The sequence below is a fragment of the Meleagris gallopavo genome, chromosome 2 (genome assembly GCF_905368555.1).
Source record: "Meleagris gallopavo chromosome 2, MGAL_WU_HG_1.1, whole genome shotgun sequence".
Taxonomy (NCBI): Eukaryota; Metazoa; Chordata; class Aves; order Galliformes; family Phasianidae; genus Meleagris; species Meleagris gallopavo.
In genome coordinates this window covers 4,807,072-4,830,616 of record NC_139405.1, presented here as the reverse complement: position 1 = coordinate 4,830,616, position 23,545 = coordinate 4,807,072, and the positions used below count along the sequence as shown (strand labels likewise).

Sequence of the window (23,545 nt, the reverse complement as noted above, 5' to 3'; positions counted from 1 at the left end):
CATAAATAGACATGTCTTTGATGCAACTTCCATTTCAAAGAATATCAATTAAGCAGAATATTGGCTTTTCTCTACAGGTAGTTACAAGTTTTATTTCAAACCACAATAAAAGGTTTTCTCATTATTTTGTTTTCTTATATAAAGAACAAACTAAAAAATTCCCTACAGCCTTCAATCATAAGCCAATTCCACAAACCTAACTTAAGCAAGACCTATTAAACTCCTATAAAATTTAAAGGGAGGCCATGTCTCAGACATGACCCTATCTTTTTCAAACACAGTTCAGTGCTCACTGCTTTGGTACCTTACATTTATTTTCTCTCATTGAGATACATGGGAGGAATTAATACCCATGCATGAGCAACTTTCCTGTGACTCCCAAGATTTTTTCCCTCCTTCTTTCTGTCTTTTTTCTTAGAGTACAAGAATTAGACTTCAAAAATTCACAATAGAGACGATGTTACCCAACAACCTTACCAATTTTTACAGGAATCTGGTCAAGATTTTGATCACACAGAAAACCCCAAAGTAAGCATCACACTGGATTTCCTCAGATTCCCCAATCTGAAGCCAAATTAACCTTTCATAAATAATTAAATTAATATTAATCATGTTAAATAAATAACCATGTTGAATATATTAACCATGTGGTAAATTTACATATAAAACACATGAGATTTTTCTTACATATAGCAATTATCACTGTCAAGGAAATAACAGCTAGGTATCATCATTATCGTCATCCACACAGAAGGTGCCAACAAACAACTGGAACCAGACTCTTTTCTTTATAAGGTGTTAAGAGCCACAGGAACCTAAAAAGATACTTGTTTCTGCACTATGCATTTGATTTTATGTGGGAACAGCCTAAAACAAATTAAGGGAGCAGATCTGAAATACTTTAATGAGCTACGTTACAAGTGCTGATTACACATTAAAATAAGTTGGAAGTTATACACTAGTTATACACTTTTCTTGATATTTGTATCATCAAATCTTAATATTCTTGAAGAGATTCCCAACATTTGACTCTTTCACAACAGGCTGTCCAACCAACACAATGTCAACACATTATTTTTTTTCCAAGACCAGCTCGACAACTATGTGACAAGGTCAAATAGCCTTCTTCCTATTTTAAATAAGATGGGAATTTTGTCAATTCCACTTTCAAAGTGCAAAAACATTTCAACATTGATCTGCACTCCACCAAAAGCTAAAGTGTGACAGATGCCTTCGCAGTAATTGCCAATCAGCCTCAACATAGCAGCTGAAAAACACAATACATCACTTTGATCTCCTCAGCTATCAAAGTATTCACAATCAACAAATCTGCATGAAGAATATGAAACGTGCAACATTTCCAAAACCTGTCTCCATGGATCTTAAATATGATAATGTATATTTTGTTCATACTTCATAAAGCATTTCAAATCCTTTATTATGCATATGAAAGGATATGTTTTAGCTCGCAAGAAAAATAAACACGGAAGATGTTTTATATTTTAGAGACATGTGAGTTTCCATCGGATAACACAGGTGAAATAATCGTTTAGAAAAGCCTGAATTGCTTTGAGGGAAAGACATTATTACAGAACATGCTTAATTAAGTCCCTCTGCTAACCTTGTAAAATGAATACCTTGTTGAATTAGACTACAGGGAAATAAAGCATGCATACCAGCTCCACGTGCGTAAAACAAAAAGCTGCTAAGAGGAGATGACTTACATTTTGCTGGTAGGTCATATCCACACGTAATTTTTGCTTGTCCAGTCTCACAGCCACTCAGGTTGCGGCATTCAGCAAGTAAGCAGGGCCCAGCAGCTCTGTGTATACAGCCATCCACTGTAAAAGCAAACCCAGAACATTTTATTTATTAAAAAACATTTTTTGTGCATTCAAACTGTGTGTGACTAGCATTCAAATACATGCATGGCCACTAGCATTTACTGCTCATTTTTACAGGTACAGATCTGCTGATCTACAAGTAGACATCTGAGTGTAAACAAACATTTTCTCTGCCAGAAACAGTCAACGGAAATTAAAATTTCCATAGTAGAAAGTGGTCTTATTCAAGGCTCAAATAAACTCTCTCTTCCTACTATGACAATAACATTGATTCCCAGATAAATACCAAACTCTTTTTTTCTACATAGCTCTGATTCTTCTAGAATTATGCAGGCTATTTAATGTCAATGTCCTGTCAAGGCCTTAAACAAAAACTCCATGAAATAATGCTTATGGGTTTACAGACTTGAAATTTACAGAAATACTTTCTTTTGACCTTTTTTCTTTTCTTTTTCTTTTTGCATGATCCGTGCAATATTGTGGAGTTAATTAAATAATAATTACTAAAGGTTGCAATTGCAGCTAAGTATGCAAGAAAATTAGTTGAGTGCATAGATCTTTTTACCCTTGGGAAGCAGCAAAAGAATAGTAGCAGTAGCAAAGGCAAAAAAAAAAAAAAAAGGCTGCTGGCACAGCATTTCTGCCCACTCAACATGCAATCAAAGAAATCATTTACTGTAATTATGGAAGAAAAGTTAAAGAAAAAGGAAATAAACAAAAAAAAGGAAATGCTGTGTGCACCGACACAGTAACTACATGAAGGTCCTAAGTCAGCAGCAGCCATGAAGTTCCACTACAGGAAATAACCATTGTATAAATTACAACTCAGTTCAGAAAAGTTACAAAGCTGAAGAATAAAGGCTAAACAAATCCTTGTTTATACAGGAGAGACAGATTCTATTTTTGTGTTGCTCAATATTTTATTTCATATTTAACCAGTTCGAAGCTACACCAATTCCCAACAGCACTTTTGAAACAATTAAAGCAAAAAAAGGGTCTGAAAAGCCAAGTTCAGATGGGATTTCAAGAAACGCACAGACTCAAGAACTGCCTGTGTGCCATTCCACGTGGAGGCACAAAGACTTGCAGCACAGCACAAGACTTGGCCATCTGACCACTCACTGCCGGCCAGGCTGCAGGGAACTTCAGGAGCTCCCTCATCCATGCTACCTAAGCCATGATGCCAAGTCTTATTATTCTACCTCAGCTGAGTTTTCCTTCTTCACGTACCCAACAGCTCAGCTCAACACGTTGCAAGATGTTAATGCAAGAATTATATTTTGTAACCTCCAGGGAAAAAAAAAGAATGCTGGAAATCTCTCCCGTGCTCATAACATCGTATTTAATTATTTTAGCTTAATTACAAAATGCTTTTCCAAACCGAACAGGATAAGTAAACCAGAACACGTTGAAACCTCAACTATATTTTTATAAGCAGTGCCACCACAATCCTTACCAACATTAATATTTCCTGAGACATTAACATAAAAACAGCACTAACGCTTCGCACTGCACTTAAACTGCAGTCCTCAATGGAGGAAGAAGTCTTTCACCTGAGAAGCAGCGGACAAGAACTCAAGTGCAACAGGCCACAACTCTCAGCAGTGGATGAAGCTATTTCTTTTCCTGAGCTGCTGGGCACCCTCCCCTGACCTGTATCTATACAGTTACTCATTCAGATGCCCTCTCAACCAAATCATCTAGAAAAACCAACTTCTTTTACCCTAAAGCACATTCAGTTTAAACCAGGTCCAGCTCAGAGCACAGCCAAGCAAAAGAACCTGCAGAAAGGAGTCGCCGCCTCCCATGGAGAAGCAGAAGCATAGATTTACCTCTTCTAAGCCCACAGTACATTATATTACATAATAAACCAAGTGCCAGATCAGCTGTGATGGCCAACAGACAGGCAACTCCAGCTCCCCATCTATAAACAACCTCAGGAGGGAAGAAGCAGGCTCTCAGCGAGCACACAGCTGAGGTACAGATGGCCCATCACTCCTTGGCTCTCCACAGCTCCACACTCGGCCTTTCTGATTGAAGCTGCCTCCAGCAGGATGAAAAGGTAATTGAAAAAAATTGAATTCTTAACTGAGGCAAATCAATTCTATCATAGCCAATTTTGACATATGACAAGGAAAATGGAAGACATCTGCCAAAAACAAACAAGTAGAAGTTCATGCTTCTCTCATAAAGATGGCTTAACAGAAAATGATTGAATACTGTGGACAGGCGTAGATGGAAACTCAGACATTAGCATTTGATATACTTCAGTGACTCCACAGAAGACTGATTTCTTTAAAAAATATAAAAATACAATCACCATTGTCTAAATAATCTATTTCTTCTATCATGACTTATTAAATACTTTAGCAGAGATGACTTCCAATCTACATACGCATATTCCATATAATATGATGAGAACTCAATAAATCATGTTAGAAACATTCTGCATGTCCAATAATATATCCAATATGTAACACAACTTTGATAATTCTTCTAGCAACAACCCAAGCAGTGAAACATCTTGCCAAATTTGAGCACTCTGCATAACGTAGAGAAAAACAATTGGCAAAGATAGAGTAGATGAGCAAATCTAAATGTGATGCTTCAGCCTCTGCTAAAACATGCCTTAGCTGTATTAATTCAAAAAGACACAGTGGGAAGGCACAAAACATTCACGTGAGATACTGTGGTTGCTGAACGTGTGAGATGACTAGCAATGTAGGCATACAGGGAAGCTAAGCACTGTTAACAGGATAACTTTATGGAAATTGCAGATAATGGAAACAATCTCAAGAGGGGGAAAACGATGGCCAAAGATATAATGTTATTGTGTAGTAAGGAGGAAGAGATTTACATGATAATGGTGGCATGCTGCCCAATTACTTTTGTAAGAAAGCGAACACTTGATATATTGGTTTCAAATACTTCATCTGTACCATCAGTTTGATGTATATGTGCTCCTCTGCGTTTTTCAAAACAGATTTGGGAAACATTAAACCACAACCCACTGCTCCTTTCCTGGAATCACTATGCACAACTAGCTATAAAAACCCAGGCACTTCACTTATGCCCAAATCTGACTTGCATCTTGTGACAGAGGTAAGAAATTATGCATTATCGCCATTTTCTACAACCAAAGAGAAATGCCCTTTAACTCAGAATCTATCACTCTGTTCAGTTAGCCTATTTTCTACAGCTTGCATTCCCATCCAGATGTATGGAAATCATATATATATATATATATATATATACACATGTTGGGTCATTTATATTCACAAGTGAGCTGTCATTTCACAACTACAGGAAAGGCGTGGGAAAACCCCACAAACAAAACTATCAGTTCTAACTGACAAGAAGCCCCACCTCTGGCCTGCATGCCAAACCTTTGGTATTTTTAAGTCCTGGCAAGAACTCGAGAGAACAATTTCACCCTGCCTTGGCTGGAGAAGCACATGGAAGGGTTTTTTCCCAGATCTTGACACATTTATAGGAATGATATTTCGAGGGATGAAGAACAGCTCAAGGAGCTTGAGACTTAACTCTATACTTCACGCAGTTCATGCTTGCATAAAGCTATTACAAATCTATTGCAACTTTTTTCATTAAAAATAGTATTAGCAATCACATTGCATGCATCCATAAGTTTTAGGAGCCACTGGGGACAGCACTTTGTTCTCCCAACATTCAGCAGAAGCCCTTAATGAAGAAAAACTCCTTCCAAAGCTGCTGCAATCAATGGCACTGGATGCACAAACAAGTCACCTCAAAATAATCACTTAAGATACATGGAAATAATCAAGTTTCAAAATAAAACTCCCCAGCAAAATGACCATACTATAAAAACAGTGAGTTCTTAAAAATACTGAAATCTTTGCCGTCTTTCTCTATCACTAAAAGATGCTAAAAGGTCACGTTTTTTCTTATTTAATTTCTTGTAAAGCAAGTGTATTTGTTCTCCAGAATTAAAGGGTTAAAGTTACATGGTAAAAAGTAGCTAATTTACTGATGTACAACATAGAATAAAATCTATTTCTTGTAGAAAATCTCTTAAAATTGCAAATGAAGCAAAAGCAAAGGAAACAGAGAATTAAGGGTATCGTGGGATGCTGCTTGAAAAAAAAAAAAAAAAAAAAAAGACCTCAGCAAAACCAATCTTGCGGTGCAGATGGTAATAAAATAGGGTAAGGTAATCAAACACCACAGCAAATAATACAAAATTCCCCTGGTAATAATAAGCCCTAACTTCTTCTGTGACCTTGCATCTGAGTCTGGATAAATTGAAGCTATGGTGTAAACAACATATGCAGACTTATGTTTTGAGAAACTATATGTTCTTTTTCCATAATCATTCCTGTTCTCAGGAATCTCTTCAAGACCTTTATTCCTGGTTTTCCACCAGAAAATTCAGGAGATTTGCTTATTTAGCAAGTTAAACGTGCTCAATTTATTGATGACGTCTTACCATTCTTGCACATGGCAGATGCCAGGAGTAAAAATAAAAAAAAAACAAAACAGAAAAGTATCATTTTAGCAGATATATCGCTAGGGACACGCAAGAAGAACCCAGTGTGCCCTGCCTGCAGCAGGCCTCTGCTATACGTGCCCCAACTATTTGTGGACCTTTCAAAACAGCTCATTGCAAAAACGCACATGGAAACAACACCAACCCTGCAGAAGTGTTCAAGTGCCTCTAGAAAGTTCACCGGAATCAGGTTCTGGGAAAGGCACAACTGCACCTCGCCGACTGCTGTCAGGGGGAAACAAATCTGCCAGCGAGACACAGCAGCTGCTGGTCTAATGAACAAAGGTGGGGATGTCACAAGGATTACAACACAGATGCCAGTCGGCCGCCGCCGCTAGAAGTGGCAGTTTGTATTACAGAGATGGCCTGTGCCATTGGGAAGTTTAATGAGCTGAAGATTTTTAATCAATGTGCTGGTTTATAGGCCTCCGATATAATTAATTTTAAATACTTAGCATTTAGACAGTACTTTCTAGCCAGGATCCAAAAGAATTTAAAAGCAAGATCTGACTTTGCCTTAAAATTCTCCATTTGAAAAAGAAAAACCACAGATGAACCATGTATTTTGAGATGGCTGTTTCACTGCATTAAGTTCCTGCCCCACCGCAGACACTCTGACTATATATTTTCTGAAATACTTTTGTTTTCAGACATTCTTAGTGCCCACTTCTGAGTGAAACCAAGACACAACTGAGAGCTTAAAATCCCAAAGCTTAAGCTATTGGTTGGGTGTCTGTCTTCACTTTAAAATCAACATTTGAGATTGCACGAAGGGCCTTAACACAGCCAGAATTAAAGCTCCAGGTGCACTCAGTGCCAATCACTAAATCATGCCACAGAGGGAGTTTAACAGAGTTTAACATAATAATAATCACGGGCATTAGAACCCTTACTGCAGTAGCAACAGCAAGCAACAAGCCTACTTGAAACAACGGCATCTGTAAGCATTGCTGCAGTATCATCCCCGGGAAACTTACATTTTAGAAAATGAGTTAGATTGAATACTTCAAATTTATCACTAAAAACTAACAGTTTTTGCCTGTTCTGGTGAAGAGAGCCAGAAATTTTATTTTAAACACAACTCGACGCTTTATGAGAATGTTGTATTTAGTTTGGATGTAGTTCACATTGAAAGATAAAAGAAACAACTGCAAGGTCCTACACAAAGTCTTTGCTAGAGAATGACAAGACACGGGGAAACAAGGAAATCAATCAATGATTCAAAATAAAACTCACTCAGGGGTCTGTTAAACATTAAGCACGTGCTGTATTTATTGCATACAGCCAACCACTCTTATTTTGAAAAACAAGAAACAGTAGTAAACTTGCATTTTCTGACAAACCTTTGCTTCTTTGGCTTAGCCAAAAAACTTGGGATATCAGAAACTCAAATCGAAAGTACACAAAAAGCCAAGTAGAAGTTGTTCTATCGCACTAGCAGTAACGATTACTAAATTCCTTCCAACTAAGCAATAAATATTGCTCTCATTTCATCTCATACTTAGGACATCTTTCTTGGTCTCTGAGAGCTCCGCTTCGATTCTGCAGAGTTATAATGTCAATAGGATTCACACTTCTGTCAGCCCACTCAAGCAGCATAAGGGCTCTGAGAAACACGGGTCTGAGAAACCTGTGTGAATGTCACACTTTTGGCAGTAAAAAAAGAACTAGGAAAGCCTCCAATATGGTTTTCCAATTTTTCCCAGTCCAAAATCCTGACATTAAGGCATGTGTGAAAGAACCACTCACTTCCTTTTAATTGTGGTAATGTTGAGACACCTGCCACACCACAGTCTTCTACAAATGGAACTGAGACAGCTAATTCTGAAAAACTTCCCTGCAGTAAGCAGAAAGATTACATGTTATTGTTTATTCAGCGAGAAGCTGAAGTCTGGTGAAATTTCAGGTTATCCTGTGCTACCAAGTTCAGTTTGTGTTCATCTGCGCTTGATCCCAACTTCTGGAATTGACATCTCTTACCTTTAAAAGCTGCAGGATTTATTTTTTTTTTAATTTAATGTCGTATCATCCTGAGGAAATAAGGCTGGAGACTCCAAAATCCCTTCCTCAGCCTACAGGGCAGTGCCAGTACCTCACTTCCACTTAGACACAAAGCCCTAACTACACCTCACTGCTTAACTCCTGCATTTCCACTCATGCTGGTGTGCAATTACTACAGACGCACATTATTAAAAACTAAAAACATGGAACTGCTTAAGAATAGGACTGTGTAGAGAAAAAGAAGTGAGACAGGGACAGAGAAAGGGGATGTGTACCCCCCCTCCCCCGCAAAGAGACAGGAAACTGAGCATGTAAGTTTGTGTTTGCTCTGTCTATTCCGGAGATATACACACAATTCTGATAGCTAAACATGCACTTTCAGTTCAGACAGCCAACAGTATCCTGGGCTGCATCAACAGAGGGGTGGCAGCAGGGAGAGGAAGGGGATGTTCCTGCCTGCTCACGCAGGCCCACTTGCAGTACTGCATCCAAGACCCCCAGCACAAGAAGGATGCTGAGATGTTGGAGCAGGTCCAGAGGAGGGCACAAAGATGCTTAGAGGGCTGGAGCACCGCTCCTATGAAGAAAGGAGGTGGGCTGGTTCAGCCTGGAGAACTTGGAGAGACCTCACTGCAACCTTCCAGGACTTAAGGAAAGCTTATAAGTAGGAGGGAGAGAGACTTCCTACATGGGTAGATAGGTCAAGGAAGAACAGTTTTAAAGTAAAAGAGGGGAGGGACTTGGATTGGATGTCAAGCTGCCCAGAGAAGCTGTGGATGCATCATCCCTGGAGGTGTTCAAGGCTAGGTTGGACAGGGCAACCTGATCTAGTACTCAATCTAGCAGCTGGTAACTCTGCATACAGCAGGCAGGTTGGAACTAGATGACCTTCGAGGTCCCTTTCCAACTCAAGCTATTCTATGATTTTATGATTCTAACATCCAAGATTCAGCAATACTTTGAAATTAAATTACGTAAATGGTTGGGGAGATGACATCAGAACTCCTTTTTTCCTTCTATTATGACCCCTTGCAAATTAGGCTCCGCTTAACACTTATTCCTAATGTCAAACAGACAGTCAGTGCCCACCTGCAACAAAGCTGACAGCCTCCTTCAGCCCCTCCCTGCTGTCCTTCCTCAGTATACACCTCAGTGCTTCCTTCTTTCAAGCACAGAAGAAACTCACAGCAAATAACCACGCTGTTGTTTTTAAAATCTCACTGCAGCTCTTTCTTGTCACGATGCCATTAAGCTATTGATGACACTACACTGCTGCTGGGATATCAGTCTCTGTCTAGTGCATAGAACTGCACAGTCTATTTTTCCTGCCGTACTGCTCTGAAACATAAAGCTAAACTCTGAGGAGCACTAAAGAAACAAGGAGATAAAAAGATCAAAAACGCTCCTGGAAGGACAATGAAACTCATGTTAGAAAGAAAAGAAACAAGTGGTTTACTGGTGTTATGATGCTGCATGTAAACGAAAGAAGCCTTGTAGAAAAAGACATACTGGAGAGACACTCCATCCCCATCTCAGCACCCTATTTCACGCAATGGCCAAAGGCAAATGCTTAAAAAACAGAGGTTAGGAGCAGAAAAAGCAGTTACAGTGCTTCCACAAAACATTCTTCAAACTCTGCTGTACGGACAGCTTGCAAATGTAGCAGGATGTCTTTTCTACACAACCCTGATATGTTTTCATTTATGGCTTCGTCAGTGAGCATTTTGTGAGCATCTCAGACTCATACATGCATCTGAATGTTCCATCTTTATGCAGTCTTCTGTGCAATGAGGACAGGATCATTAGCAAAGAAATAAAAAATACTGTTTGTTCTATGTGCAAGTATGCAGCTAGCCCAAAAGAAAAGAATGAAAGCAGGAAAAAAAAACACTGTGAAATATCAGAAGAAATTTTCTGCTTGCTTTTTTGCCCATTATAATGCCCACAGACAAGGAGGCTGCAGTGGCATGCTCCATTACTTGCAGACGTTTCAAAAATACTATGGGCCACTCATGGCAGATGACTTATATTAAACTACAGTAGGTATTTGCATACTCAGAGTACAGTTATTAGGCAGTAATCACACAGCGATTATACAAATTTATTCACTATGATCAGCTAACAGTTGTCAGGCATGGGTCAAGGATTTAGAGAGAACAGGCAACCGTATAATAACTGTACAATGACTGTATCAATGGGAGCCTTCTAACTGTGTGCATTCTCACAGTCCAACAGGCTCCTGGCATGTCTTTCCTAAGAGTTGTACAGGTACACTGTAAATACAGCAATACCTCAGTATAGCCACTTTTTTCCCCCACTGAAAGCTAGGGGATGAGATCCAAGACCTCTTCACACAGAGTATGGAAGCAAAGGCACTATCACATATGCCTATTTAATTCGAGAGCCTGAAAGCTTCTGTATTAAATTACAGCTTCTAACTAAATGTAATTAAACCAGACACTGTCATGGGGATTTCTCTTTAGTTATGGGGGTGCAGCAAGAGTGCAACACTGCTGGGAAGAGACACTGAACCTGATGCAATACTTGATGCAGGGTGAACAGCAACACGTCCCTTAGAAAACTGCAAGAGGAGGCTGGGCAGATCTGCAGAGGAAAAGCTTTTATGACTCAGGATTTCAAATATTATGCTTTAAACACTTTTTAATGAACTTCTCAATAGTTATCTTTTCCCTTCCCCTCTCTACCCCACAGAGGTCAGCTCAACTATTTAGCATCACAGTGAATCTCCAGACAGGTTTAGGCAATGCAAAAGCCACAAGAGAGAAGAAAAAGAGGCTCCTATAGAAAAAGTTAAGTCACAGAAGGCAGTGGTTCTTTAGTAAATTCTCCTAGTTTGACAGACATCCCTTCATCAGTAAGGCATTCTGTTGTCTCAGCAGGTAGCCGTTTTTGCACAGGTTACACAGCCTTCACACAGATCTTTCCAAATGGACAAAGTCTTTGAGATAGACTGAATTCAGTGAAAAAAAAATATGTATGTAAAGAGCAAGCACTGAAACAGTGCTATTAGTGACCAACACTGACAGTCATGTTACCAACTTAAGCTTTTATAAAGCACAGATAGTTCTCTAAATAAGAACATAATATTAACAGCAAACTTAAGATGCCTCTTTTGCACGGATTATTATCAAGTCTTCTTAGACTAGATTTTTGCTTTTACTTTTAGATACAGATACATAGATACATATTTTGAAGTAAAGGAGTTGGCTTGAATATTAGCCACCATAACATACGAACAACCAAAACAAGGGGCTCCTAGGAGCACAGATTTAGGGCAGCAGCAGGAGCAGATAAAGGAGCAGGACTAAGTAGCAACAAAGGAATATCCTCTTGTTTGCAGTAAGGCTTAACTAGCTATAGGAATACTATGAATTATTTACTGAGCAGTAGCTGGTTTTCTTATTTCCTGGATGGTTTTCACTTGTGCTAATTTATTTTTAACATGGACCACTGGTTGAGATGCTTCTCAGTCCGCAATCACAGAATCCTCTCAATTTAAAGTGCTGTTTGAAGCTAGATTAATTAACAGTATTAATTATATAAAAATTGCCTAGCAATAGGTAAATCCAATTGAACACATTACAATGTGTTCAAATAGAATAAATACAAGGGAAGGAAAAGGTAAACACTAGATTAAATGGAAAATGAGGTATGAAAAAGGTTCTCGCAGCCAGTGTTTTAACACAAGCATGACAAGTGGGACTGAAGTATCTCAAATATTTCCCTTTTTTGTTGAGAAGGGATGGAAAATCATACGTGCAACACATCTAAGACAAATGCCTGCCAAAGAAGATCTAGGACACACAATCAGAGTTCACAAACACTGAATTATCAAATATTTTCCAGCAATATGCAAAAAGTGTCGCACAGTCTCAGTACAATTTCCCCTGTAAAAACAATGTCATATCCTGACAGACTCATGCAACAAAATATAGAAGAAAAACTATTTATTGTCATTTACGTGCCAGATTTCATTGCAGAATCTGACAAATCTATTAAAAAAATGTTAGAGGCATCAGTAGAACTTTCACACATAATTAATGGTGTAGAGAGTAAGGGGGTTAAACCCCTATTCCTTTGACTCTGACAGTCAAGTTGTTTCCAAGGTAAATGGAAAAGCATCGTACTAAGCCAAAAGATACAAATATATTCATAATGATCCAATGGAATGTCAGTGACTGCATGGGCACAGTTAAAAAGAAAAGGAATAACAACTTTTTTTTTTTTAATAATAAATTTAAGATCAGAAGCAGCAACAAGATAATAGAGAGCGCTGGATAAAGAAATGCCTCTCACACTGCCCACTGTACTAGCTTTGTTTTGCAGCACTATCACTTTGAAAAAAAAAAAATTTAAGAAGAAAAAAGGAGAAGGACACAAAGCCTAATAATAGCAAGTGACCTTTTGAGTTAATCGAAGACTCCGAATCCAGAAGCTGCACAGCGAACCTCTATGTGCTGCTCACCACCCTGCCCTCCACAGGGCCATACCCCAACAGGCTGTTTAATCAAGTCCCACACAGCTTTTTTAACCTACAAGAAAGGTAAGGTTGTAATTAATGAATTTATTACTTATCTGAGCTGGCTGCAGCCCTCCTTATGTTCCGTGAGTTGTGGGAAGAGAAATTAAAATAGTAAGCACAGCTTAAATTGACATCTAATAGTTTTTGAGTAAGAAACAAGACATCCCACTCAGATGTCTATATTTACCAGTTCGGTAATTCTGGTAATTCCCTTCTAAATAACTTCATGTTTGTCCTAAAACACTATTAAAGGAGAGATAAGGAACTGAAGAACCAAAGAGCTGGTTAATCTGTGCAGCATCATTATGTATTATTTAGTTTAATATCTTCTTGTAGTAAATACAAAATCATTACGTGCCATTTTCTTCAAGAGAATGTTGTAGTGAAATTGGTGTTGCAACAAAACCATTAAAGTATAATAGTGTACACAGAAATATGCTACTGATTAGCAAGGAAAAATATGTAATTATAGCCACAGTGTGGGACTCAGTTGGCTGGTGCTTTATTGAGTACTGCCTTGGAAGACTACTTGGCTGCCAAAGCTAATGAGGAAAATACTGAGTTGTTACTTCCAGTTGTACTAGAGGTTTTTGTCTTGATTTTATTGACATTTATAAAGTGATCATCACATGTAACAAACAAGCCCCAGTGCCAGCACTGTGAGCTGCAGTTTACAGTAATTAAAGAGTAAACAGCGTCAATCCCACAGCAATGCTCCACGGCTGTGCAGTTCTTTAACAGAATTTTTAAGAGGTAATTCTGAGCAACAGTATCTCAAGTTCTCCATGGTTTGAGCAAAACAATGCAAGAGCACTGAAAGACAACTTCAAAAAGGAAAAAGCAACTCAACATTAGCCCATTAAAGCTGCAGCAGACATAGTCAAGTGTGCGCATGCACAGTATGGAAAAGTGGTTTGGACAAAAATACATTTGATCATAAGTAGAAAGACTGAGCACTACAAATCCTACGATGCCATATTATACTTAAGTACCCACATTTTCCTTCCTACTTTGCATTGAAGGGTGGAAAAGGAGTGCATTTCTAGCATTTTAAGATACAGAGGATACTGAAAGTCCAAGTTTATAAAGTTTGCAGAGAAATCAAAACAGTTTCTGAGTTACATCATTTTATTAAAATTATTTCATTAAAATTCTTTTTCTTAGCTATCTGTGGTTTGTATCTAAAATACAGTTTGATACCTTTAGAAACAAATGGTCATTCTAATCTGCCAATGAATAAAGTTGAGAAGGCATACAATGCTAGCTGTAAATATCAAAGCTCCTAAGACTGTACCAGTGACAGACCCTACAGAGGACATAATTTAGATACAGGACCTCTGTATTAAAATAATAATAATTCTGTTTATGAGCAGTTTATGACAAACGCAAAATAAATTTCAACTTCAAATTATTATTCCACCCAAAGTCAAAAAATCTACTTTTAACAATAGCTTTCCTATTATTCAAAGGCAGACATGCAAATAAGAAGCCATAGATGGAATTGTGAGAAGAAACCAAGGTGAATTCAGCAAGGTAGCTTGGAGAGACATTTCCAACTTGCCAACTGCCACCCAATGCAAAGGCTACATTAAGCCCAAGTATTTTTCAATCATATCTTAGCACTTAGGTTTCTTCTTCTTCATTAGCAAACACAGAGGACCAATAAGAACACAACTGTAGAGTAAAACAACTGATGCTTAGAGCCTGTAGTATAAGCACTGCGCACGTTTCGTGATGTTTATTGGTGGTTGTGAGGTTTTTGTGTTGTTTATTTTGAGAGGGCATTGGGGCTACCTTAGGTGGGGCTAGTTCTAGTCTAGTGGTGGAGTCCCTGACCTTGGAGGTGTTCAAGGAACATTTGAACGTTGTATTGAGGGACACGGGTTAGTGACAGATATTGGTGATGGATGGATGGTTGGACTGAATGATCTTGTGGGTCTTTTCCAACTTTCATGATTCTGTAACCCATGGGTTGAATGCCAGCTTTCCAGCAAAATGCATTAGGGTCACATCTTCCAGCCTACTTTGACCCAAACAAAACCTAGCCCATGTGCACCAAGATACCCAGCGATGCTGAATAACAGCAATGAAGGCAATCGGGATTTTCTTCAAAAGCATACTGTAGGCTCCAAGTGAAACACCTTAGTAAATGCACCCTTCAAACATTTTTACTTGAAAAATTCCTATTAAAAAAAAAAAAAAACAATTCTAAAATAAATATTTGAATTTTTGTGGATTTTTAGCAGTCCGAGTACTTGCAAATAAATGGGGAAAGCCTCAATTCTCATACTGCAATAAAGCAAATTTCTGCTTTATGAGAGGGCAATCGTTTCTTTACTGAGCCCAAACAATGTGTATGAATCGAAGTTCAGGAGATTCAAGCAACAACTCACAACAAACCTAAACGCTGCCCTAGCCATACACAGAAGTCAGCATGATAGGATATTCATCCCTTGAGGTCCTAGTTGTAAACAGGCACTAACAAACAACTGAGCAATGGCAGAAGAAAAACATTCAACAGTCACCCTAGGGTACAAGCATAAACAAGCCTTGTCTTAGCATGACTAATATGTTCTGCTTGCAGTGATGTTAAGGATGTGGCGTCTGGAAGCAACGAGACCAGGGGAATGATGGAGAAGCTCTTCCAGAGCATCGAGGTGACTTACACAAATGATTTCATGCCATAGTTACTTCTGATGGGAAGAGAGCTGAGAAAAGTAATCCCCTCTCCCTTTACAATATCAGACATAAAACGTTATATGCTAAGAACTTGTGAAATACGCACACCCCTGATCTAATTGAATCAGCAAAATACATGACTGTGCTGGTGAAACACTTTGTGAGAGTCTCCAGAAGAACCACAGCTAATTTATAATCCTAAGCACAAGTATTTTGTGTGTTTCAGTGTTTCCTAAATCAGACTGCAAAGACAAGCTCATCATGGTCCTATGGAAAGATGGCGTCTTTTGCATCAGAAAGGAGACATTTTAGACTTATTAATAGCACTCATGTATTTCATTTTCAGCACATATCCTTGCACTGGAGAATAATTTTGGCTGGATGGGACTCCGGAGGTCAGCCATAGTCAGCCCTCTATTAAACAACAGTGTGGATGAAATAGAACTGCCTTTTGAAGTGAAGAAAATCTATAGAAAACATTGAGAAGCTATTCTAAAATCTAAATCTAAAATCTTTTTATTGCTTTTTTTTTTTTTTTTTTTTTTTACTAATTATGTTTATGCTCCAGGGTGAAACAACACCCAACACCTACATGTTATTGAAAATAAATGTTTTCCAGTTCTTAAGGTGGAAGAATTAAAGCTAAACAATAATTGGCACAAAAGGCTCACATGAAAACAGTCCCAAGATGACACCATTCAGCCTGGCCAGGCACCTATTTGTGGCGATAGCAAGAACCACAAAAAATAGGTGTAGCTTAAATGCTAAGCAGGATGAAAGGTTTAACCTGACAAGTATGGAGCAGATCTAAATACTTCAGTCAGACCTCCATTGTGGAGGCCAGACTATTAGCTGTTATCTGCACAACGAAGTATGCATAATATGGGCAGGCACTGTAGAGAGAGGGATGAATGCAAAGGTTCTTAATGAAGGGTAATTTAAAGCCTCAAATCTCTCAATATGTAACATAGAATGATTCAAAAAAAAAAAAAAAAAAGTTGACTCTCTTAACACAGATTTCAACAAAGTAGCAAGACTTGGATTCTTTTTCCTTTTATTTTTCTTAATTCTATACTTCCTTTGCAAGCAGAAAAGTTTTTTTGTAACTACCTCCTCTAATTAGAAGGGAAACTTCTTGATCTATTGACCTATTGCACAACATGATTTTAATTAGTTAACAGTGGCACGCAATACCAGAGTTTAAGTATTGTTTTGCCTGAACAAATCTATTTGCCCAATAAAAGCATTCATATAAACAACCCAATAAAAACATTTTTAAACATCTTACTATATAAAATCCAGTGGGATATCATTGCTTGCTGGCCTGACTGAAGCAAAAGGGTCAGAGAGGGAGCCTCTCACAACCTTCCGAGAGGCTCCATAGCTCCAATGAAATACACTGCCTATTTGATTTTTTGCTTAAAATTAATAGAAAATTGTCTGTCAAATACCAATATAATTATCTCTCTCCATTCTTATGTGCATGTCAGCACAGATACAGATATTACAAGAATACTTGTTTTGAATAGAAATCTCATTGAGCAATGTTTTACAGACCAGACATAATTTGAATGCAAGAGCTTTCATAACATCAAAACAACTCCTCAAGGCTCTGCACAGCTTTTTTATTAGAGGATTTTATGTACTTTGCAAAGGAGACCAATACCAAATAAGGAAATAGAGATGGGAAACTGAGGGTAAGGCAACGTGTGGCACTTTCAATACTTTCCAGACCCTCATATCTCCAGAAACCTCCACCAATCCAGTCTCCCCTACTCATAGTCTAAACTCAGTTCCCCCATGTCCTCAGCTTGTTCTTTTTTTGTTGCTGTCCAGGTAAGAGTCAAAGCACTACGCTCAATTTGAAATACCAGTCAGGCATTTGATGCTAAAAAAATTTATAATGGCTGAAACTCCATGAATTTCCCTACCTGAAGACATGCATGAGGTTCTCTCTGGACATCAATTTTCAGAAACGTGCAGGAAGATCTACTTATTTTGAAACCTGCAACCCTCTGTCAAACACATCTGCAAATAACCAGAGGATCAAATAACACGTTGAGAATTAATTAACAGTAGGAAACAGACAGCAAGCTCGCAGCACAAGGAAACCAGAACACGAGTGTTTTAAAATATGCAGCCTGATCATACAGAATGGGGCAGAAGCAATGAGCAAATGGATAATACCACGCATTTGCTTTCCAGTTTGACAAGAAATCCCTGACAAAACTGTCTTTGGCTTCAAGGAGCCCAAGATTCCCTTTAACAGTCTGCCCATCTGTGAATGAGTAAGTGAAGCGTGTGCACCTGTGGTCACAAAGTTTATGAAATACAGCACAGATCATGGATGTGATTGACAAGATGACTCAGCGATCATCAGGGTTTGAACTTCCACCCATTGCATTTATTGGTTGAATATTGACTAAGAAGTCATTCAGTCTTTTTTCCCTGTGTTCAGCAGATCCACTATCAAATGGGAGATGAGTTAGTGTTGCAAGCTTGAAAGCAACAAAATAGCTCTATGAGACAGCATTTGCAGTTTGTTTAGGTGCTACAGAGCTGATCATTATGAAACTGAAGTATAAAGAGGATGTCATTAAATAGCTACCCCAGGAAAGCACAGAATAAAAACTGAAAAGAAAAAAAGCTCAGATAGTCATGCTCAATCCTTCCCTTCTATTATTCATAAACCTGTGGGTTTTAGAGGAGAATATAATTATTCAGAGATACCAGAGAAACCTGGCCTAATTAAGTTTTAATTCCCAGAAATCAAGTGGTAAACTTTTTCTCTGCAAACATGGGGCCACATTTAAGCAGCATTTCTCCTAAAAAAGGTACTCATCTTTGGTAACTCTATAACATATTTAGTCTGAAATTTGGCACCTTCTTTGCACCATGAGTGGTCTTTTCATCCAAGTGGCCAACCAGCCTGCTTCGCTACCAGTCATCACAAAATTACAGAACAACTTTTGCTGGATGAGGCCTGTGGCACCATCCAATTCCAATCCCTTGCCATGGACAGGGACACTGGATGCTGCCCAGGGCCCCATCCAACCTGGCCTTGAGCACCTCCAGGGATGGGATATCCACAGTTTCTCTGGACAGCAATGCCAGTGCATCACTGAAAGCATTTCCTCCTGACACCCATTCTCAATCTCCCCTTTTAGTTTAAAACTATTCCCCCTTGTCCTGTCTATCTAGCCATGTAAAAGGTTGGTTCCCTTCCTGATTATGAGCTGCTTTTAAGAGCTGGAAGAACACAATGAGGTCTTCCCTTCTCCAGGCTGAACAAGCCCACCTCCCACAGTCTTTCTTCATAGGAGAGGTGCTCCAGCTCTCTGAGTATCTTTGTGCCCTCCTCTGCACCTGCTCCAACAGCTCTGCACCTTTCTTGTGCTGCAGGCCCCAGGCTTGGATGCAGTACTGCAGGTGGGGCCTCACAAGGGCAAAGTAGAGGGAGACAATCACCTGCTTTGCCCTGCTGCCACCTCTCTTTTGATACAGTCCAAGATATAGTTGGCCTTTCAGGCTGCATCAATCTGTAAGGCTTCCCCTTGACCACAGCAACCTGTAGAATCCTCTGATGAATTAAGAAATCACTGCAGAATAGGCTGCTTTGGAGCTCTCTCTTCCTTTAAAAACGCATTTCTTCTTACTGACCTCAGGATATGCTTAAACTTGAACTGATGTGAGATTAACATTACAGTTATATTACAAAAAAGAGAAACGGGTACAAGTAGGTAAAAGGAAGGAGAAATTCATATCGAAAGCTTTGCTTAGGGCATAAATGTTGGGGTGAGCAGAAGACCTCAGCAGGAAGCATCACTGTGCTTATTGCCATCAATTCATTCCTACCTTCTTTTCCAAGACAATATAAATGTTTCCCATGATGCAGCAGACAGGAAGGGGAGACACTTTTTGCAATATGCAAAGCTCCTCAAGCAAGAAGAAAACCAGCCATGCTGCAATCAGTCTAGCATATTCATTAATGGCACTACACAAACATATTGCCCAGAGAGCTTGTGGATGCCCCATCCCTGGAGGCATTCAAGGCCAGGTTGATGGGGCCCTGGGCAGCTCGGTCTAGTTGAGGTTGGAGGTCCTGCCTTTGGCAGCAGGGTTGGAGCTTTATGATCCTTGAAGTCCCTTCCAACTCTATCCATTCTATGATTCTGACTGATCTTGAGCTTTGTGAGAAAAAGTTAGAACTGAAGCATCACTAAAAGGCACTCAAAAGTAATGCCTGCGTGGACAGTCATCAGTACAGTCAATTAGGCATTTGTGGCTTGGCTCCCATCTCTGCTATGGTAGGTGTGATTGTTGTACTTACTGTTTCCCCAATTCTTGCGCTCCATTTAGTTACACTGGGCTGGATGCCGCTTCACTACACATCACAACAAAATCTGCTCCAAAGTGAAGCAACAACTGCTTTACAAAATAAAAAAGGCATATTTTTTCAAAAGCCTTAAAATTGGATGCAATACCACACACTACATTACAGAGGGTAAATGTGGTTATCTGAAAGATGCGTTTGAAAATGAGGATTTTGCAGGCACTCTCTCCTGAATACTCGAATGCACGGGTCAACACACAGAAGCGTCAAGTTAACTGCAGCATGTCCTTTTCCTTGGCACAGGTACAGGAAATCACCACCTCAGCTTTTGTCAAACATATCCCTTTTCCAAAAACAAACTGTTCCTAAATACCTGTGCTGCCAACGTCTCTCGTACATATAGCCTCCTGTCTTATAAGTATATAAACAACCAAACTGCATTGTTAAACAGATGTGTTTTCTCTCTCTTACTTTCAATTATTCAACATTAGAAAATAAAGTGACAGTTATTAAGGAAATGATAAAGGTTATCTGGTCATACAGAGTGCTTCAGTAAATCAAAACAATTAACAGTTCCCAAGAGCATAAGTCTAATTCTTTTATAATGATGAAAAAGAAAGCTACAAAGAGGGGTGGAAAAAAAAAAAAAGCCAGAAGAAGTGTAGATGTTATTACAATCAGGGACATACACGGATTTCCAAGAAACATAGCTGACCTAACACAGCACAGCTTAAAACTCGTTGTAAAAGTAATTTAAAGCGTGTAAGATTAGAAAACAAGACATTTGATTTCTTTTCCTGATGTCTCAGAGATTGTTATGCTTTAGTCCATTTTAACAAGCTGAAGTACTACAAATTTTAAGTATAAACTTACCCTTGTACAAGTTTTTTGCTACGCAATACGTTAGTATCTTTCATCAAGCACAAAGACCCCATGAAAGAATAGGAACTGAACAGAAAATTACCAAACACCCTTAATTCAAACTCACAAGATTGGAGAACTGCAGAAAATTTAGCACAGATTTTGAAAATCCCTGTAGGAAAGAGAACAATGTAAAATAAGTGAAGTTATAATCTAGAAGATGTGCCGCATCCTTCTGTTTATGCATGCTTGGCGTTATGATGTTACTCTGATCTCTGTCAGAGAAAGAGAACAGAAATACACTGTGGAAGAACCAGCATTACTTCTCTGTTTGGAGAAAAGCAGATCTCCTCAGCCCCAGAAGACATCCCCTGCCTCCAGGTGACTTCCTGACCTATCAGCACCAAAGCAGACGAAATGCCCATCAATGGAAATTAGCAAAGAAAAAACACTCCTGCTGGGTTTGCTGTATGAGATATTCAATGCAAGTAAATGAGACAAAGTTTCACAGCCTGAAGTGAGTATTCTACAATGGACTATGGTTGGAATATGGTTTCTCCTCTAAGAAGAATAGGGGTACTTCTGGATAATGAGACAGGAAACGCGTAGATCCCATCGTTCTTTCTCGTTTAGACTTTAATAAAGCAGCACTGTATTGTGGAACATCAATACACATTGGCAGCATTTGGAAAGATAGCACCTCTTGAGCTGCGAGTGCCGTATTTTACTGCACCCTGTCAGGTTAGATAAAAGCTGTCTGCAACTTTTATATTTTTCCTAGACAGAAGAGTTGCACAACATTGCCAAGAAGCTTTAGAACTATACACGTTAGCCTATCACTACTGCCAAACACTTTTTAAAATTACATTTCCCCCTCTGTCCAAAAAGGCGTTCTGGCAGTTCTACAAACATCCGAGGCAGCATCGTGTTCTCCAGCTACTCTGCAACACACATTGAGACACTGCCTTGGAGAGCATGACTCTGGAAACCAAACTCTTATAAACTCTTAAACGATTTATTTAAAAAAACAAACAAACAAACAAAAAAAAAACAACCACCTCTTCCACCTAGCAACTTACCAACTTACTTGTTTTCTTTTTGCATTTGGAGAACAAGCACCCTTTAAAAATTAAGTTCTTTCCTCCATAACCTGTGCCTTTCTCCTGTAGGATTAAAGTAAAAGGAACAGGGGAAATAAGAGCACAAAGTACATATGGCAATTATTTCAGCATGTTAAATATGAACAGAGAGGAGAGAATCTTCAGTTAATAGCTGAATATCTGATTATTCCAGTAGGGCTACTTACTAGCAGTGATGGAAAGATATTACTTGCTTAACTAATGTTTGTAAAGTACTTTACATTCCTCAGATAGAAGAAGTACAGATACGCAGACTATCATCTTCATTACACCAGTTGCCACTATGACTTCTGTAAATAATTAAAGGTTCTGACATTATTCCCAGTAAGCATATCACAACATAACATCTAGGGGTGGGAGGAACAGACACGACCAGTTCCTCCATGCTATGTTTTATGCATGAAAAGGGATCCCTCATGCTGCGGTCAGGGCATGACCTCCGTGGGACAGCTGTGTGCTGGTGCATGGCACTGGCAATGCTCCCAAAGGGGCCACAACTCCTCTTGCTGGGACAGCGAGTGACCGGTGAGCTTGAGAGGTAAGCTGCCATCATACAGATCCAATTTCAAAGCAGTCTTTCTTTTCAAGAAATTTGTTTTGTTTACTTTGTTGAAATGTCTTAAACAACATCTTCCAGTCCAGTGCTCTATACCTTAAGGGGACAATTAGGCTTTTACCAGAAGCATTAATTAATTTTAATTACTCCCGCTGACATACTTTGTACAGCACATAACATAGGTATGTTCCATTACCAAGTGAGGAATCCAAGTTTCTTATTCTACATTACAACAGAAAATGCATAAAACATTGGCTTTTCAACAGCGGAGACTACTTTGTGAAAGTCTTTCAGACCTCTTCCAGGAAAGAACATTTGATTTGAGCTGTTTCTGCCAAATGATCCTTGCTATTCATCTATCAGACAGTACAGCAGTAGCATACAGCAGCAATGACAGTGGTGCAGTGAAGTACAATGGAAAAGTTTGAAGCAAGAACGCGCCTATTCCAACACAGAAGAAAAGTTACAGGACACTTCAGTTATGAGAGAATGCAGTGTTCTACATTGGTGAGATGAATCATAAAACAATCTTGGGCAGACATGTCTGTCAATACTGGAACAAAGCTACATGCAAAAACATCACCTTAATTAAGTTCTTAGGGGATGCCCAGTGAGTTAACTGGTATTAAATCACGTACAAAAAATGTTCTTATTTCATCTGACGTGTGTGTTTTCTTCCAGACATTCATCTTACAGGAGGAACACAAAGCACAGTGATAAAATGGTTTTTGCCTTTCTGTGTAGGAACATGTTACTAACAAGCTGGGAATTAAGTTCTGCTGGATAATAACTGCACAACAGCTAATGCTATATAGCACCCATGTGGCTGTATTCCATTACATATGTATTTAATTCACCTAGAAACTCTAAGATGAAGATGCTGCTTTAAAGCATCTAATAACATGCATGCTATCAAAGTGGGAAAGACAAAAACCCCACAAGTCATTAATTGCACCAGAATCTCAATTAAGTTGGTTTGTCAAAAAAAAGCATCTCTTCTCACCAAATGCAAACTTAGAAAATAGCTGGAGTGTGAAGGACAAACAGAAAAAAAGGAAAAGGGA

The 23,545-nt window shown here is 38.9% G+C and overlaps 1 protein-coding gene across 10 annotated transcripts in view; it reads right to left on the bottom strand.

Annotated features, from left to right (window-relative positions):
• Positions 1-23,545, bottom strand: part of MACROD2 (mono-ADP ribosylhydrolase 2) — an 837,243-nt gene that overhangs the window by 587,865 nt on the left and 225,833 nt on the right. For all 10 annotated transcript variants that reach the window (XM_085218728.1, XM_085218731.1, XM_085218732.1 and 7 more), the window contains one exon: positions 1,725-1,841. In XM_085218728.1, coding sequence (XP_085074854.1) covers positions 1,725-1,841 — 117 coding nt within the window. The remainder of the gene's footprint in view (positions 1-1,724; positions 1,842-23,545) is intronic.